This window comes from Rhinopithecus bieti, unplaced genomic scaffold (assembly GCF_001698545.2).
Source record: "Rhinopithecus bieti isolate Rb0 unplaced genomic scaffold, ASM169854v2 scaffold_315, whole genome shotgun sequence".
Classification (NCBI taxonomy): domain Eukaryota; kingdom Metazoa; phylum Chordata; class Mammalia; order Primates; family Cercopithecidae; genus Rhinopithecus; species Rhinopithecus bieti.
This window is the reverse complement of record NW_016803481.1, coordinates 384971-402351: the sequence shown is the minus strand read 5'-3', so window position 1 is coordinate 402351 and position 17381 is coordinate 384971. Positions and strand designations below refer to the sequence as shown.

Here is a 17381-nt window from a genome sequence, read left to right as displayed (position 1 = left end):
TTGTTTCATTTAGAAATCTGAAACCTTAACTTTGGAGCTTCAGTTACCTTGTTGGGTTGTTACAGACATCATAAAAATGACACAGCTAAACCCTAGCATGGGCACAGCCAAACCCCGAATCCCAAAGGCAAACAAAAAAGGCTACCAGCAAGTAAAAATGTAGCTTCATAGTTTAAAATTTTTATAAGAAATTATTAGGTTGTATGTGGAATACAATTTTCTCTAAAACAAACAAAAGGCCGGACCCTTATTTGAGTACTGTGTGTGGTCCTTAGTTCCACAGCAACACAGGAACACAGAACTTAATGTGGATTATGTGGAAAGGCCACACCATTAAACTGTGGGCAGTAAGAACTCTGAAAACGTGGAGAGAAAGGTGATAATTTAGTTCAGGGTAGAGAAGGGTGAGTATGGAGTCATTTAGCAGAAAATTTTGAGAATACGAATGTTTGATTTTTTAACACAAAGAATGTTTGACCAGCTCTCCTCATCCTCTCTTAATGCAGACAAAGAGCAAAGCAGTAAAATGGAGCCTGAGGGTATTAATTTCAAAATAAGGAATACAATTTGTTGATGATGAGGGTCATTTGATGTTAGAAAGCGTTGTGAAGAAAGGTTGGGAAATCTTCCCAAAAGAATTTTAAGAAAGAGTCAGAAGCTCATCCATCTGAAATGTTCTAAGAGAGGGCTGCTGGGAGCAGGAGTACAGCCCTTGGGATGTCTAGGCCCTGGCATCGTGTGCGTAGTGTGTATATACATACTTAGTTGTGCTTATGTTGCACAAATACTCATGCATACGGAGTCAATATAAACTGGCACATATAGATTTGAGTGAAAAGTCATATAAATCTGCCATTCCCCCCTTACCCCATAAACAAAAGGAAAAAGCAAAATTTAAAATTCCAAACTTATGCCATTGGGCCAGATCCTTTTTTACCACACCCTCATTCAAAGGAGGGAGGTAGAAGATGAGAGAAAAAAACCCGGTTTGGGATAAACGATTCCCAAGGCCTCTCAGCTACTTTTATGTAGCTGACTCTCATTTTATATAAGATACTTAGCACATGGGACCAAGTAAACAAACAAATAACTAAAAAAGATTTTCTTGTACTTCCACATCTAGAAAGAAATCTACCCTGTGGATTTACATGTTAAGGTGAACTAGGTAAAGTAGGCAGTAGTATATCAATGGACTATTGTGTTCTAAGAAATGTGCATCATTCGTTGTATTTTTTCCTTTAAAATATGAATTCCTTGTAGGAGGTTAATTTCAAAATGAAGACTTTTTTTTTTCTTTTCCCACCCCCAGCCCTCCCTTATAGATGATACTTCCGTAAAAGTTCAGATTGCCAAGGATGTTTTCTCTCAGGAAACCGATCTGGAATTTTGATTTTTAGGAAATCCTGGATACATTTCTCCAGCTCCTCCTCAATTGACAGCTTTTCTTTAACAGCTTTTTTTTTGCTGCTCATGTTCGATTCCCTGGAGCCTGAAGTCAGAGTCCGGAGTAAGTCGCTTTTCCGTCGCATCTCTGACTGTTGGATCAGCTGGACAGGGCCCTTCTTGATGGGACGGTCCAGAGTCTGGATGTTGGTCTGGCGTGTCACGGGACCACAGATGACCGTCTCCTGGGGAGAGCTGGCCTCGGACTGACTGTCGCAGCTAGATGTGGAGAGGTCATTGCAAGACGTGCCACTCTCCCCTTCTTTGTCACCTTTGCCATTCTTGCAGCAGCAATCGCAGTGTGAGGGTGACCATCTGGAAGGCTCACCTGAAAAGAAAGCACAGGACCCAAAGGATTAATGCCAGCCAGGTCAGTTGGAGTAGCAGTATAGCACTTGGACATACACACAAACACACATAAGAGAAGCACCACGGAACCATGCTTTTAGAAAAAGTGGGGTGGTACCCAGGGTAGGCTGCAACAGGAGCGCCCAAAAGCCAAGTCCACGAGGGGAGGAAATTAATGATGGCATGCTATATAAGAGGAAATACAGTATAATGCTTGAGCCCATGAGCACAGGAGTCAGAAATACCTAGCTAACATCATTTATTAAGCTTGTCACCTTGGCACATTCCTTAGATTTTCAGAGTCAGTTTCCTCATCTGTGGTTTGAGGGTAATAATTTTCCTACTATCTGGAGTTATAGGAAGGAGTTAGATAAGTCAAAATTCTTAATGCAGTATCTCTCTCACAGTAAACTCTCAATAAAAGCTGGCCGATTTCCCATAGCTGATGGAAAGCTACAAGTGACAGCAGTCAGATACAACAGGAGGACGCTATCCAAGCAGAATGACAGTAACCAGGGAAGGGGGACTGACTCTGCACCTGTCCCTATCTAGGTATCCCTCAGCTCCCTGGTCCTTAACGAAAACTCTGTTAAAACTCAGTAGTTTCAATTTCAGTCTCCATACAAGGAAACTAAGACCCCAAGAGTTTAAGAAACTTGCCAGAGTTTGTACAATTTGAAAGTGGCAGAGCTGAGATTTGAATACAGATCTTCCAAGGGCCATAACCATACCAATTAACTATTTTATTCAGTATCCTTGTTAGTAAAATCTTTGCTTCTACTTCAAAACAATTTTCAGGTTATAACTTCTCTGAATTTCTTGTTAACCTCTCCTCAGACGTATTTGCTTTTTTCTCCTCTCTGAATTATAGTTCTACTTTGTAAGTTCCTCTATTATAGCACGTATTACACATGGTTATATATCATATTAGCTACTAGGCCATGAGCTCCTTAATATGAGCATAGTGAAGTATCTGTTGTTGTAATAGAGCAAATATGCCAAGGAACAATGTAGAAATTCCATAAAAGGCCATATTATAACTTTTAAGTACCTGGATCTAGCCACACCTGAAGCTAGTCTTGCCAGTGAACTTTTCATTTATATGATAAACTATATGCTGTGTTATTTTTTAAGCCAATGTGAGTCCCTCTTCTCCCATTCCTCTGAGTCTTGACTCATAACACTGCATTTAGCAATTTGAAGGCAGAGCAATGTTGCAGATGCACAGTGGCTCCATGAACCAGAAGAAAAAAAAAAAAAAAAAGTCCACAATCATGGCACAAAGCAACTTCCTAAAAATAAATTACTGCCCCCCACTTCCACCCTCTGAACAGCTACAGTCTTCCTGGAGTCATAAACTTAATACTATTTACTGATCATGTATTACATGCTGGGCACTTCTACAATTCTTTGTACTTAATCCATAAAAATAAAGAGAACAAATTCCTTTATGATATTGAGGACAAGGATAATGTAGTACCTTTATATAGTTTTAAAGGAGACCCCATTTTGGTTTACACCATATCTTATTCTCATGAATCATAGGTCACATTATATAGGATCTTACTTTATTGCCATTTCTAACACAATCAAAGTAGAGAAAACTTAGAATGAAAACTATTAGGAAAGTTATGTCCTATCTTCTTGTATAATGCCTGTTCTTTACACACTAAATGATTTAAACATATATACCTACTTATCTCCATACAATTTTAAAGAGAAAGTAAAACAAAAGTTTTATAAATCACAACTCCAGAAGTATTCCTAAATTATACCCACTCTTTCAAGTCACTTTCTAAAATGTGACTGAGTAATCATTGTGTTTATAAAGCCGTTAAACTAAATGCAACAATCCAATTAGCCAAAAGGAATCACAATAGCAGTATTGTTCTAGTTACCTCATGGTATTATACATTTTCCATGCAATACAGAAACTGTTCAGCATATACCAGCTGGTGACTGAAAATATCAGTAATAGAAAATGGTTTCTGTCTGCCAGTATACATTTTGAGGGCATCATTTTTTACCTTCACTAGGCAGAATCTGCTTCTGCTTCCCCAAACTTGGCAACCCCTATACCAAAATGACTTAACTGAGAAATGGTTCCAATGAATTGCGCTGAGGAAAAGTAATCACATCAAACCAGAGACAATCTGGTTTTAAACTTTTCTGAAAAAGTGCAGAAATTGAATTTAGCTTTTACAAAAAGAAAGAAGAGGGAGAGGGGAAATACAAAAAGGAAGAAGAGAAGAAATACATGCTGGGATACACCTATTACCTTAAAGCAAGATTACAAAATATTTTGGCCATAAACCCTGCTGAACCAGTAGAGAAGCAATTGCTGTGTCTTTTTGTCCAAGAGTCAATCACCTTCCCCATGGTTAAGTCATTTCATTCAATGGACCCAGAAGAAAACTTGAGTCTTCTACAAAAGTTTTTGTTTGGGTTTTGTTGTTGTTGTTGTTGCTTTTGAGACAGAGTCTTGCTCTATCGCCCAGGTTGGAGTGCAGTGCTGCTACGATCTCAGTTCACTGCAACCTCCACCTCCTAGGTTCAAGCAATTATCCCACCTCAGCCTCTTGAGTAGCAGGGACTACAGGCACCTGCCACCACGCCCAGCTAATTTTTTGGTATGTTCAGTAGAGAGGGGGTTTCACCATGGTCAGATGTGTCTTGAACTCCTGACCTCAAGTGATCTGCCTGCCTCAGCCTCCCAAAGTGCTGGGATTATAGGTGTGAGCCACCACACCCAGTCTTCCAAAAGTTATTTTAACAACACAAACACCATCATGTGAAGGATTTCTGTATATTCATGTGGAAAATTGCATGAAGCCTTCACTATGTGCCAAGCCAGGAACCTGGCAATGATGCAGTTATTTCCTCCCTGAACTGCTGGGATGATCATGTATTTAAATGTCATGTGGGATCCTCCTGCTGCCAAACAGAAGTATTGCTTTCTACTTATTCTAGGCACTATCACTATCAAAGGGAAATTGAACAACTTAATTCTAGTGGAGGTTGTCATGCTGCCGTGTTTCAAGATTGTATGAGAACATTTGACTGTTTTACTTGCCATCTATTTTGGCAAGATAATTTATGAGATGGCTTCTGAAGTCTATATATTATATTAAACCAAAAAAGAAAGATAGGATCAGAAGGGTCCCATCCAGCTCATCCAATATTATAGGATTAATAGTACTACAGCCCAAAGGTAGTCCTACATGAAGAGTTGTTGCGAAGTTTGAAAAATAATCAAACGTGAGAAGATAACCACCCCATATCTTTTCTAGGAGCACTGTCTGCCTGACTACCCTCTTCCCAAGAACCTAATTACAAGCAAAGAGGTTTTAAATCAGAACACAGAAATGACACATGTAAGCTCCAGACCCCTTTGACCTTGCAGTCCCACTGTGATGTGCTTACAAGTCTTGGAAATATGGAAAGATCTATGAAAGGTCAGTTCTATAACACAAAGTATTCTAGAATCCCCCCAATTATAGCAAATAACGATCTCATAAATACCTTGGTATTTCAAATTGCAACGTATTTTGCTTCCAATCTGCTGAGGTTTCAATACTGGCTGGAATAATTCTCTCCATTGGGGGAGAAAATAGGTTACAATTGATTAGCCAGATGTGGGAAGAAAACCATTTCATTCCAAGAAAAGTCTGATTTATTGATATTAAAAAAGCAGGAAATCTACTGCCTGTTTGGGGAGTTATTATCTAGTTGCTGGTCAGAGAGCCTAATAGCTCTACCTTGTTTTTTAATAAGTCATTGCTGAATCTGTTGAATATGATTTTTGGTGCCTGCTGCATAAGAGCGGTTTGATAAATGTTTGATGAATAATCAATGAATGAGCTGAACATATATGTTGAATTGTATCAAGTTGATAACATGGCAGTGCAGGTCTCAGGCGCCAGAGTCAGGCTTCACAATTTGTCACCTATGAGACCTTACGTAAATTAGTTCAACTCTCTGAGCCTCAGTTTACTCATCTGAAGAATAAGGCTGTTAATAGTATTCTCTTCACAGGGCTTTGAAGAAAATTAAATGAGGTAGCTAATGTAAAGGATGTTTCATAATTTGGGGCACACTAAGTATTCCATTCAGTTATACATCTTTGTTCTACTACAATCCTGACACTATTCTATATGAAGGAAACAAGTCAGGGGCTTGCTGTATAATTATAATGTTTCCATCAGTACACTACACAACTAATTCTTAGGTCTAGCTGGAATATCACATTAGTAATGACACTGATGTTACAGCTGGATGCATCAGGAAAATGTGTATTCAGTACTTAGTAATGTCTGCCTCAGCATAGGAATGGTGAGTGAGTGACCACAAGCACATACTGTGTGTGGCACATGGTATGTGAACAGGGGATGTTTTTGGAGAAAAAGGAGTCTTTACAGTGCAATGCTTAAAATTTCACAAATGGATGAGCTCTTCAGGATAAAAATTTACTTGAAAACACATCAAATAAACTCAAATCCAAAATGGGAAAGAATTTGCATTTTGGATTAAACAGGGAGAGGCAGGAAACTCAGTTATATTAAGTCCTTAAAGCCCTAAATCTTCAAGCATTTTACAACTTAGAAAAACTGAGGACTAATCAAGCAAATGGTATGATTAGACTTGGCCCCCTTCCATTATAGACCTCACTGTGTCAGTTCTTACTGATAAAGAAGAACTTAAACAGGAAAGACTACAGAATATTTCTCCTCTATGAAAAATTCAAACTGAGCTGAGTGAAACATGACTTAGCAAACTCACAAAGTGCTTATGCATTTTTAAAAGAGGCAGCTCTGCAATGTACCCACACTTCAAATTTTCCACCTGCTAATGGCTGTGAGCACAATGCACATCATTTACTGCAACAGCTGGGAAAACTGCTTTTCCCTGTCTTCTCTGTCAATGATGTAGGAGCCTGCCAGTCTGGGAGCTAGGTGGCCAGATTTAATTTATCGAGGCTGCTGAAAGGCTTTCTTGGTATCCCAGTTGAAAAGTCAATAATGGCCAAATTGATGTTTTTATAATTCTGCTAACCTTGAAAAAGATATTGCATACTGAGAGATCGGGAATAGGCAGGCTATGAGAGCTTCTGAAAAAAGTTTGTCTTCAAACTTGACAATCATCGCTTCTTGCTTGCAGTTGACCTTTTTTACTCATGAACAGTTGGCCTTGGAGGGGCCCAGTGGGAGCTTCTACTGAGAGATGGTTAGTATGGGCAAGAACAGACAGTTAAACTATCCATGCATCCATCAGAGTCAGTCAGGAACACAGGCACCCCACCAGTTACCTGAACAGGGAGAATTTAACGTAAGTGTTGGTTAGACAGATATGGGAGAAGTGAAAATGCAAACAGGTAGTAGTAAAGAGACAAAGATAGTGGCTACACGAGGTGGTTACCATCCTTAAGTCTAAGGAGACAAGTAAAAGAAGATGCAGTTATTAGAACCTTAAATCTTAGAGGAGGCATTGTGTGGAGGTTGGACCCAGATATCTGAAGAGGGCATGTGGCCTGCTGGTGCTGGTGTCTCTGAAGCAGCCTGGCTCTGGGGATTATAGAGGGGAAACAAGGGAAACTGGAACCAACTGCTTTTGGAGTAAACAAAAGCTGAGTTGACGCTGATAGGAGCAAGCAAGGAATTCTTCCCATGTTTTAGTGTCTACTTCTAGCACCCCCTATTGACAGAGCCTAACAGAAAGCCAGCTAGGCAAAGGAAAAGTGTAGTCAGCCTGTTTGGTTAACCCAAATCCCAGTCCTGGCATCACAAATAGAGTATAAAGGGATGTGTTTGGCGCTGAGAGACAACACCTTAATAATCAGGACACTCCCTGCGAGGGATGCAAAAGAAATGAAAGACACTCTTGACCTGCAGGAATGTGTGCTCTACTGTACAAGCTAGGAAATGAAAATTTAAAAAATAAATAAATAAATAAAATAAAAATCACCTCAGTTCAGCTCCTGCCCTGCCAGCCATTTTTTATACTTCAAGGTTTTGTGTGTGATCTTTCCTTTACCAGCCACGCATCCTTCTACTTTCAAGCTAGCCTCAACCTCCTGCCCTTTGCTTTCACAGCACCATAATGTATAAACATGGGTGGGTTTCTAGGTTTATTGGCTTAATGTCTGTTTTCCGCACTAGACTGTAAGGGATGTGCTTGTTTCCCTCTGAATTCCAGAGTATGCTCCAGGGCACACACAGATCAGCATGCCAGGGCGTATAGTAGCAGATGCTCATTGAATAGCTGCATGATAAATGAATGGGGGAGGAAGCCTGTTATGTACAGAAAGCGAAGTTTAGTTTAGAATGTGTGAATGTGTGTGTGTGACAGAGTAAACCTTTCACCCAAAAAGAAAAATGGATTGAAAATGCTGACATGCAAAAGACATTAGAATGGAAAATATTTAGGCATATTGCTAGACAGTCAATGTACATATGACAAAAACATGCTGACCCAGAGAGGAAAATGGCAAAATCTACAGGCCTATCAAGAACTTTAAAAGTGTTTTACATTTATTATATATATATATATATAGTGTTATATATATAAAATATACATTATACATAAAATGTGTGTATATATTATATATATAATACATATGTATATATATAAATTGACCATCACTCAGTAATTTATTAGTATAAACATCCCTAAAGCATTGAACAATTAGGTAAAAAATTAACTTCCTTAATCATTTAGCCCATGGTTCCTGTTTATATAATTTCCCTATTTGATAACGATCAGGCCTACCCTCTCAGCTCCGGAGCTTCCACTGTTAGATGTAGAGCAATGCGACGATTTGTATAACTGCCTTGCTCTCTTAAGTGTTCCTTGATGACACATGTATTCCACTTTCCAAGTCATTTTTGGTTTTTTCTTGCTTTCTTCCTCATTTTATTTCCTCATCTTAGTCTCAGCTGTTTTGGGCTAAGATCACACTTGATTACTTCTGCCCAAAACATATTTGTTTGCCTACTTCAGGTTCAGCAGCTCATCCTGACCCCTTTTTACGTTAATTTTACGTTAAATTTTAAACGTTAAATTCTCCCTGTTCAGGTAACTGGTGGGGTGCCTGTGTTCCTGACTGACTCTGATGGATGCATGGATAGTTTAACTGTCTGTTCTTGCCCATACTAACCATCTCTCAGTAGAAGCTCCCACTGGGCCCCTCCAAGGCCAACTGTTCATGAGTAAAAAAGGTCAACTGCAAGCAAGAAGCGATGATTGTCAAGTTTGAAGACAAACTTTTTTCAGAAGCTCTCTACTTGGTCCTCTTCATCCTAGAGACTTCCTTTTTCATTTTTCTTTTCACTGATTTTTTTTTGTAAATTGGAACAAGTCTCTCAAAGCCTGCAGCTCCTCGCAATCAATATCTCGGCATCTTTTGTCTCTTAAAATGAAATGTATATGTATTAACTACTGAGTTTGTGTGTTCCATTCTTCCAGTAAAAGCCTCCTTCTTTCCCTTTCCCTATTTCACATTGCCCTTAAATGACTGTCAACCATGGTGGTAGTACTTCTCAGAGGGGCACACACGGCACCCCCATATTTGAACAGAGTACTCCCCACCCCCTGACCATAGTGGGTGATTCAGGTAAGTGCATGAGACTCAGGACGGGTGAATCCAAGTCCTCATTGGGACTGTTCTGGTGAAATACGGTGGTGGGTCATACGTGCTCTATGATTTGGGAGGTTGCCAAGCTAGGGGTATGTGAGCCCAATTGCCATCTTCCATACCTGATGGGAGGACTTTCAGTCAGAAAGAAGCCAAGTGAGACAGGCAAAGCTGGGAAATAGTGAAGAGACAGAGACCTACATCTAGCAGTATTTAAATGGGCCCAATCCCTAGGTTTATGATTTTATCTTTTGGTTTAATCTAGTGGGAGTAAATTTTATGTTATAACCAGAGTCCTGGACACTACATTAAATTCATGTAAATGCACTTACTATCTGTTTAATGTACTCTTTTTATCCTCTGAGCACCTATGCAACTCTAGCACTCATATTGGTCAATGCTTTAGGGGACAGGCACTATTACTATTGCTAAGCTACTTTGTAGGTAACCTGTTTCTTCTCTGGAATGGTAACCGCTTTGCTATACCAGTCCCAACATATTTGACTAACACCTCAAAAGATGTACTGTAGCTCCCTTGCTACCTATTGTGCATTGTGATTCCAAAAGTGAATAAGGTAACAGTTAACTCTTCCAAACCAGAAACTTGGTGAAATTCTAATAGATATTATTTATTGAGAACTCCCTCTGTCTTGTTATTGTGTTCAGCACTTTACATAATTTTATCTTCACAATAATCCTGTTACTGAATGGTGAATTAGTAATAATCTCATTGGTCAGTTAGGATGCTATTCTTTTTTTTTCATGGAAGAAGAAACTGTGGCTAAAAGTGGTTAATTATCTGATCCAAAGTTATAAAGTTGACAAGTGGTGAGAATTAAAACTCAGATCTTTTAAATACAAAGCATCTGCTTTTATTTAGTGCACAGAATATCCAAACATGAAAATTTTCTATGAGAGATATTTAAAAGTATTAACAGAGTAAAAGAGTTTAAATATTGACGTAAAACATGACTGCCCCAGTGATTCCAGCCCTTCAATAACTTCTAAAAGTAACCAGCTATTTGAACAACTTAAAAGCTCAGGCTTTCTTAGGTCTTTTATCATTATATTTATATATAAAATTTAAGTTCCCTTCCCTCTACCCATTGAAAATAATTGAAAAGGACTACCTGAAGGATACAGTGTCAGTGGTTCTCTTCCTGATGTGTGGGACATTTTGTATCCTTCCACCATTACTCAGTTCTACCAGGGCTTCCTTGGTAGTAATCACCAGTGTGTGAAGTGTGCACTTAATTAGCTCATGAGAAAAAAAAAAAAAACCCCTTGCTAGTGAATTAAGATATAATATTTGCTCATATTGCTTAATGAATACTCAACAACCAACCAGTATGTGATATCTCCTCCAACAGGGAAAAAATATATGGCCAGGTGGGCTGGCTCATGCCTGAATCCCAGCACTTTGGGAGGCTGAGGCAGGAGGATCACCTGAGGCTGGGAGTTCGAGACCAGTCTGACCAACGTGGTGAAACCCCGTTTCCACTAAAAATACAAAAATTAGCCAGGCATGGTGGTGGACACCTGTAATCCCATCTACTTGGGAGTCTGAAGCTGGAGAATCACTTGAACCTGGGAGGTAGAGGTTGAAGTGACCAGAGATCACACCATTGCACTCCAGCCTGGGTGACAAGAGTAACCAATCTACAACAATCTATGGTTTATTGGCAAATGCAAACTTAAACTTCTATTAATCCTCCTGGTTAAAAAAAAATAAAAAGTTAAATTCAGAGCAATTGTTCAAGAGCTACAGAACCCTGTGAATTTTGTGAGAAATGCATGTGGAAAAGAACTATCTTAAACATTTATGAGTCATAAACTACTTGGAAGGAGTGAGGGTTGACCAGAAAATGTAGAATGTATGAGAAGCATGGCCATGATAAGACCAATCAGGATGCTTATGCAGAATCTCAATGCTGGCGTCGACCCACATGATCGCGCAGCAGTGGTTTGAAAAGAGAATCGTGTGAGACCCAGAAGAGACCTGAGAGGCCACAAGAGGCCCTCATTTTACAATGAGGAAACACAGCTTGGAGAAAGAAAGGGTGTCAGATATACAGCTGGGAAGTTGCAAAGCCACTTGGGCAGAAGGTAAATACAGCAAAATCAGCTGGACGGTGTTTCATATCTGGACAATCTATCATCTAGGAAAAGGAATTAAAAAGCTCTGAAAAAGAGTCCATTGTTGAATACAGTGAAGATAAACACAGGACAGGGTACTCTGGAGAAAGAAGATTCCTGAAATATGATCACATGCCTAATGTCCAGTAAGGCAAGAGAGAAAGAGAGAAAGAAAGAGACTATGTATGTGATAAGACTGATCTACATTTATCAAACACCTATCCTGTGCCACACATTTTACTTGTATTGCTTCATTGAATCCTTGCAATCAGCAAAGGGAGGTAAAAATTGCAATGCTTAATGTCTACCTCCTAGGGCAAATAGGTAGCTAGAGAAGAACAAATGCTCCCAGATGCCAGAATGGGTGACCTTCCATCACAGGGATTTACTCATAATCAAGATCTAAAAGACTTTCTTTTTAAACTGCATATATTTTTGGGAGAAGAATAAATCTCAGACATCTCAGTGTGAATTAGTTTATCACAGTACTCGGGCCCAACTGAGAGGGAAACCTAGAAACTCACATTAGTGATCAATGCCTAGCAAGTGGCAGAAAGAAGAAGAAGGAGGAGGAAGAGGAGGAGGAGGAAGAGAAGGAGGAGGAAGAGAAGGGGAAGGGGAGAAGAAGAAGAAGGAGAAGGAGAAGGAGAAGAAGAAGAAGAGGAACTTGCTGGATTAATGAACGTGAGCACCTATCACATGTCATGTGTGATAGTAAGTGCTTTACATTTTATCTTATTCTAACAACACTCTAAGTCAGGGCGCTATTGACATTTGGGCAGAATCGTTCCTTGTGGGGACCATCCTATGCAACGTAAGACATACGGCGGCATCTGTGGCCTCTATTCATTTATTGCCATTAGCACCTCCCCTCCTCAGTTGAGGCTACTAAAAATGTCTCCAGATATTGCCAACTGTCCCCTAGGGGTAAAATTGCCTCCAGCTAAGAACCGCTGCTTTCAAATAAATATTCCTATTTTATTGATGAGGAAACAATTTCATAGAATTTTACTAATTTTCTCATGGCTCAGAAAACTAGTAAAAGGCCAAAGTAGGATTTAATTTTTGGTAGATCCAACTTCAAGATTAGTGCCTGTTCCATCACTTATGTTGTAATGCTCCAGAAAAATGGTGCCTTTCTGACAGGAATGTATTGGGCAAAGACCCAGCCATTATATTCACAATAACTTCCAAAAGAAGCCCGATGAAAGTAGATGAAGGAAATTAAGTTGTCATTTCATTTTTCACGAAATGGAAAGAACGCCTCGTTTTCACCATACTATCTTCACATGATAACAGAATAGAAAGACTGACAAAATTTAGCAGCTCTGCCTGAACATGTATCTCTGCTGACTAGCTACTAAGAAGTCATTATTCCTTTAATTAGGATTTTTAAGTGGAGCAAAGATTGAGCTAACTAAATGTTTTTCCCATATAGGCAGAGCCTATGTTGGTATTATGTAAAAATAATAGACATCTTTATATTGAATGTTTACTACATGTCAGTTGTGTTCTAAGCACTTTCCTTACAGAAGCTTATTTGAGATTTATAATGTTCCTATGAATCAGACTCTCTTGTCATGCACAGTTTTCAGAAAAGCTAATAGGCACAGGTAGGTCAGCAACTAACCCAAGTATTTCAGAAGTGGAGCTGTGATGAAGACTCTGTCAGTGTGACCCCAGAATTTCCATAGAAAAGCAGGCACTAAAGCCCAGTGAATGGCTCAGAGCTTGGGCTTTGAATCAAAGAAATAGGAATCAGCTCTGCTGGTAACTTGCAGCTTCTTCATTAAAAAAAATGTTGGAAATAAAAATGCTTCTCTAATAGCAGAGTGAGAATTGAATGATATGATTTGTCCACAGCATGACCACAGTGCCTAGAAAATACTCAATGCCCATTTAATAAGATTTTAGAAGATAATTGTTTTTGATACCTACATTGGCATGTTTAATATTAACCACAATATGTAAACACTTACAATAAAAGGCAAATTCAATAGAGATAACTATATAAATAATACCTTGCTTCTTCTGCTTGTCTTTCAACAGACAGTCTACTCAAAACCCACCTTCATATCACTTAACTAATATCTCTATTTTGTACCCTCATCATGGGCTTTCTACCAAAGAATTAATCCCATTTGCATAGATTGATAATATTTAGGAAAACACCACTGATGCACAAGTCCACAATATAAAAGTCTCCTCCTCTTGGCTCATGGACAAAGATTGCCATATTTGACCTGCAGTGACTCTAAGAGCAGTACAATTTTTAAAAGAGGGGATAAATTGTGCATTGTGATAACAGTTGATTGTTATTCCTTTATATATGATTTGTCTTTGATTATTAAATCACATTAATTTCACACAAATGCATAACATCACAAGATTGCTTGATTCCCTCTGATTGGGAAAAACACCCATCAAGTATGGAATCCACTATTATCTTCATGGTTTATTCACTTAACACAGGCTTTCAAGTGTTGACAGATATAGTCAGTGACCAGTGAAAGCAAGGGTGTGCCACTTACGTAAATTCGCACTAAGAACTTCAAGACCAGAGGGCATGGAACACAAATAGTATGGTCATTGTGGTAACCGTTGGAAGCCAGACTGAGAGATGTCTCTGTTTTTTGTTTTTTTAAATATATTCTTCTATCTGCATTGATGTAATTGTCACTGGGTAATATACTCTTATTTGCTAACATTTGGAAAAATTAATGAAAAGGACTTTTGTTTTTTAAGAAACCAAAAGAGAATGATTCTAAATAATAATAATAATAATAGCTCTGGTGGCTGGACTTTTCTCCCTTCTTCTCTCCCATCTTAACCAGGGAGAAAATTTTCTCTTTCTCATCAAACCATGATGACTCTAATGGCAATGAGAATTCCTGAAAGAGATGGTAAAATTTTTAGTTGAAAACTCAAAAGTGGTGCAAAATCTTTTTCAGATTGATTAGCTGGCAAATATTAAATCATTCAGTTTAAAAACTGTAATATTGATAAATGTGGCCCAAAGTGATGGGAGTCACAGACTGATGTAGAGACAAAGGAAGTGAGGAGAGTGACAACAGTGAGGGCAATGAAAACCTGAAGACAAAGAAATGCAACTACAAATACTAGTACCATAATAACAGGAGAGCAAATGTGAGACAGTAAAGGAAGCAAAGAAGGAGTTAGTAATGGAAGAGAAAAGACAGAGAAAAAAAAGGTAAAATGAAAAATGCCAGGGTAGACCATGACAACGGAATCAATTCCCAAGCAGAATTTGGAAAACAAATGATGAAACACCAGAATAGTATTATAAGAAAACAAAGTATCATTCTTAAGGCTGCAAAACTAGGGCACCCAGTATGACTCTGGAGAGCGGGGGAAGTTCTGGCAGTCTTTCTGGAGGAAGTGGCATCTGGCTTTAGACAAAAGTGATAATTAAATAAAGGTGAGTCAAGGGAAAACAGACCCATAAATATTGTATGAGACATTCAAAATAGTGTGCTCCGTGGCCAGGGGTGAAAGAAAACATACTGCCTTTGGGGAGCTAACAGTAGTTGACTGGTGGCTAAAGAGTGAGTGTGAGGGTGGCCAAGGTGAGACATGGAGTCTTGTCTCCCTGTTAAAGAGGACATGAGGAGTCACAGCAGAGTGACCAGATCATTAGTGTGTCTAGAAAGAGTGGAGAATGAATTGCTATAAGAAAGGACAGAGGAGTCAAGGACCAGTTAGGATATTGTTAAAACAGTCCAGGTGAGAGGAAACAACAGCCAAGGGTACTGGTACTGAAAATGGAAAGAAGAAGCCAGATTCCACAGCATTCAGGAGGTAGAAGTTACAGATATCAGTGAGGAGAGGAGAGAAGTGTGCAGAGTGGTCCCAGAGATGTCTAGCTTGGGCAGCTGGTGGGTGCATGGTGCTTTCATTCTCTGAGGTAGGCGATCTGGGAAGGGAAAGAGGCTGGGGAGTGGGGGTATGGGAAGAGGATAAAGGTGATGAGTCCAATTTTGGAATTGCCGGCCTGTAGAACATCCAAGGCCATCAGTCTTGGTCTCTCTTCTTGTAAACACTATTTGAAATTCCCTTTTTCCATGATTGTCCTGTAATTCCATAAAGACCCCTTTGTTCAATAATTATTTGTGACATGCATGCATCCATACAATTATGCAGCACAGCCTGGTGCAAAACAGAAAATTGACCTTAGCAAAATAAATGCACAGTATCTTACATTTTTTTGTAAGAAATTTAATTCTTGGCCGGGCGCGGTGGCTCAAGCCTGTAATCCCAGCACTTTAGGAGGCCGAGATGGGCGGATCACGAGGTCAGGAGATCGAGACCATCCTGGCTAACACGGTGAAACCTCGTCTCTACTAAAAATACAAAAAACTAGCCGGGCGAGGTGGCGGGCGCCTGTAGTCCCAGCTACTCCGGAGGCTGAGGCAGGAGAATGGCATAAACCCGGGAGGCGGAGCTTGCAGTGAGCTGAGATCCGGCCACTGCACTCCAGCCCAGGTGACAGAGCAAGACTCTGTCTCAAAAAAAAAAAAAAAAAAAAAAGAAATTTAATTCTACTCTTGTGCTAATCTTGACTTTCATTACACTATAAGTTATTTAAGTTCCTGGAAGGTAAGATCCCACTTGAAAGAGAGTTCCTGGCTGAAGATTATGTTTTTTTCATTCTGACAAAGATATGAGAAGAGCCATGGCTTAACAGAAGAAGAGAAATCATGGTATCTGGTATTTGTATAACAATGCTTACTAGATTATAGACCATTTTTATTAATTGCACTCCATTTGATCTTCACATTCATTCACTAAGCACCAAACTAACATTTGATTGATCTCTGCCAGACACTCTCTAGGCAATGGTTACACAGCTGGCCACAGGGATTTTACATTCTAGTAAGAAAGATGGGCCGGGTGCAATGACTCATGCCTGTTATCACAAGACTCTGGGAGGCCAAGGAGAGTGGACCACTTCAGGTCAGGAGTTTTAGACTAGCCTGGCCAACATGGAGAAACCCAATCTCTACTAAATATACAAAAATTAGCTGGGTGTTGTGGCGTATGCCTGCAATCCCAGCTACTCAGAAGGCTGACGCACAAGAATCACTTGAACCCAGGAGGCAGAGGCTGCAGTGAGTTGAGATTGTGCCACTGCACTCCAGCTTGGGTGACAGAGTGAGACTCTGCCTCAAAAACATAAAATGTCAAGTAGTGATGAGGGCTATGAAGAAAAATAAAACAGTATGTAGTGGAGTGAGTTGGTCGAGAAGATTGCAGTGTAATAGATAGTGTTCAGATGCCATGGCCAGGGAAATTGACATTTTGATTGGGACTAGTATCCAAAAGAAGCCAACCTGTGAAGATCATGTATTTAATAGAAGTCTTTACAGGGAAAAAGAACACTAGATGCAAAGGTCCTGTGGTAGAAACACAAGATAGCATATGCAAGGGAAAGAAAGAAGACCTGTGGCCGGGTGCGGTGGCTCACGCCTGTAATCCCAGCACTTTGGGAGGCCGAGGTGGGTGGATCACGAGGTCAGGAGATTGAGACCATCCTGGCTAACACAATGAAACCCTGTCTCTACTAAAAATGCAAAAAATTAGCCAGATGTGGCGGCAGGCGCCTGTAGTCCCAGCTACTTGGGAGGCTGAGGCAGGAGAATGGCGTGAACCCGGGAGGCGGAGCTTGCAGTGAGTGGAGATCGCGCCACTGCACTCCAGCCTGGGTGACAGAGCGAGACTCCGTCTCAAAAAAAAAAAAAAAAAAAAAAAAAAGAAAGAAGACCTGTATAGCCTGAATGATCAAAAAGGAGTGAGCAAAGATGAG

At 39.7% G+C, this 17381-nt stretch overlaps 1 protein-coding gene across 1 annotated transcript in view; it reads right to left on the bottom strand.

Moving 5' to 3' along the window:
- Window positions 1-1147: 1147 nt before the first annotated feature.
- The window catches only part of KCTD16 (potassium channel tetramerization domain containing 16), a 319429-nt gene continuing 303195 nt past the window's right edge, over window positions 1148-17381 (bottom strand). Inside the window, exon 4 of the mRNA XM_017884547.1 lies at window positions 1148-1771. Coding sequence (XP_017740036.1) covers window positions 1317-1771 — 455 coding nt within the window. The 3' untranslated portion in view covers window positions 1148-1316. The remainder of the gene's footprint in view (window positions 1772-17381) is intronic.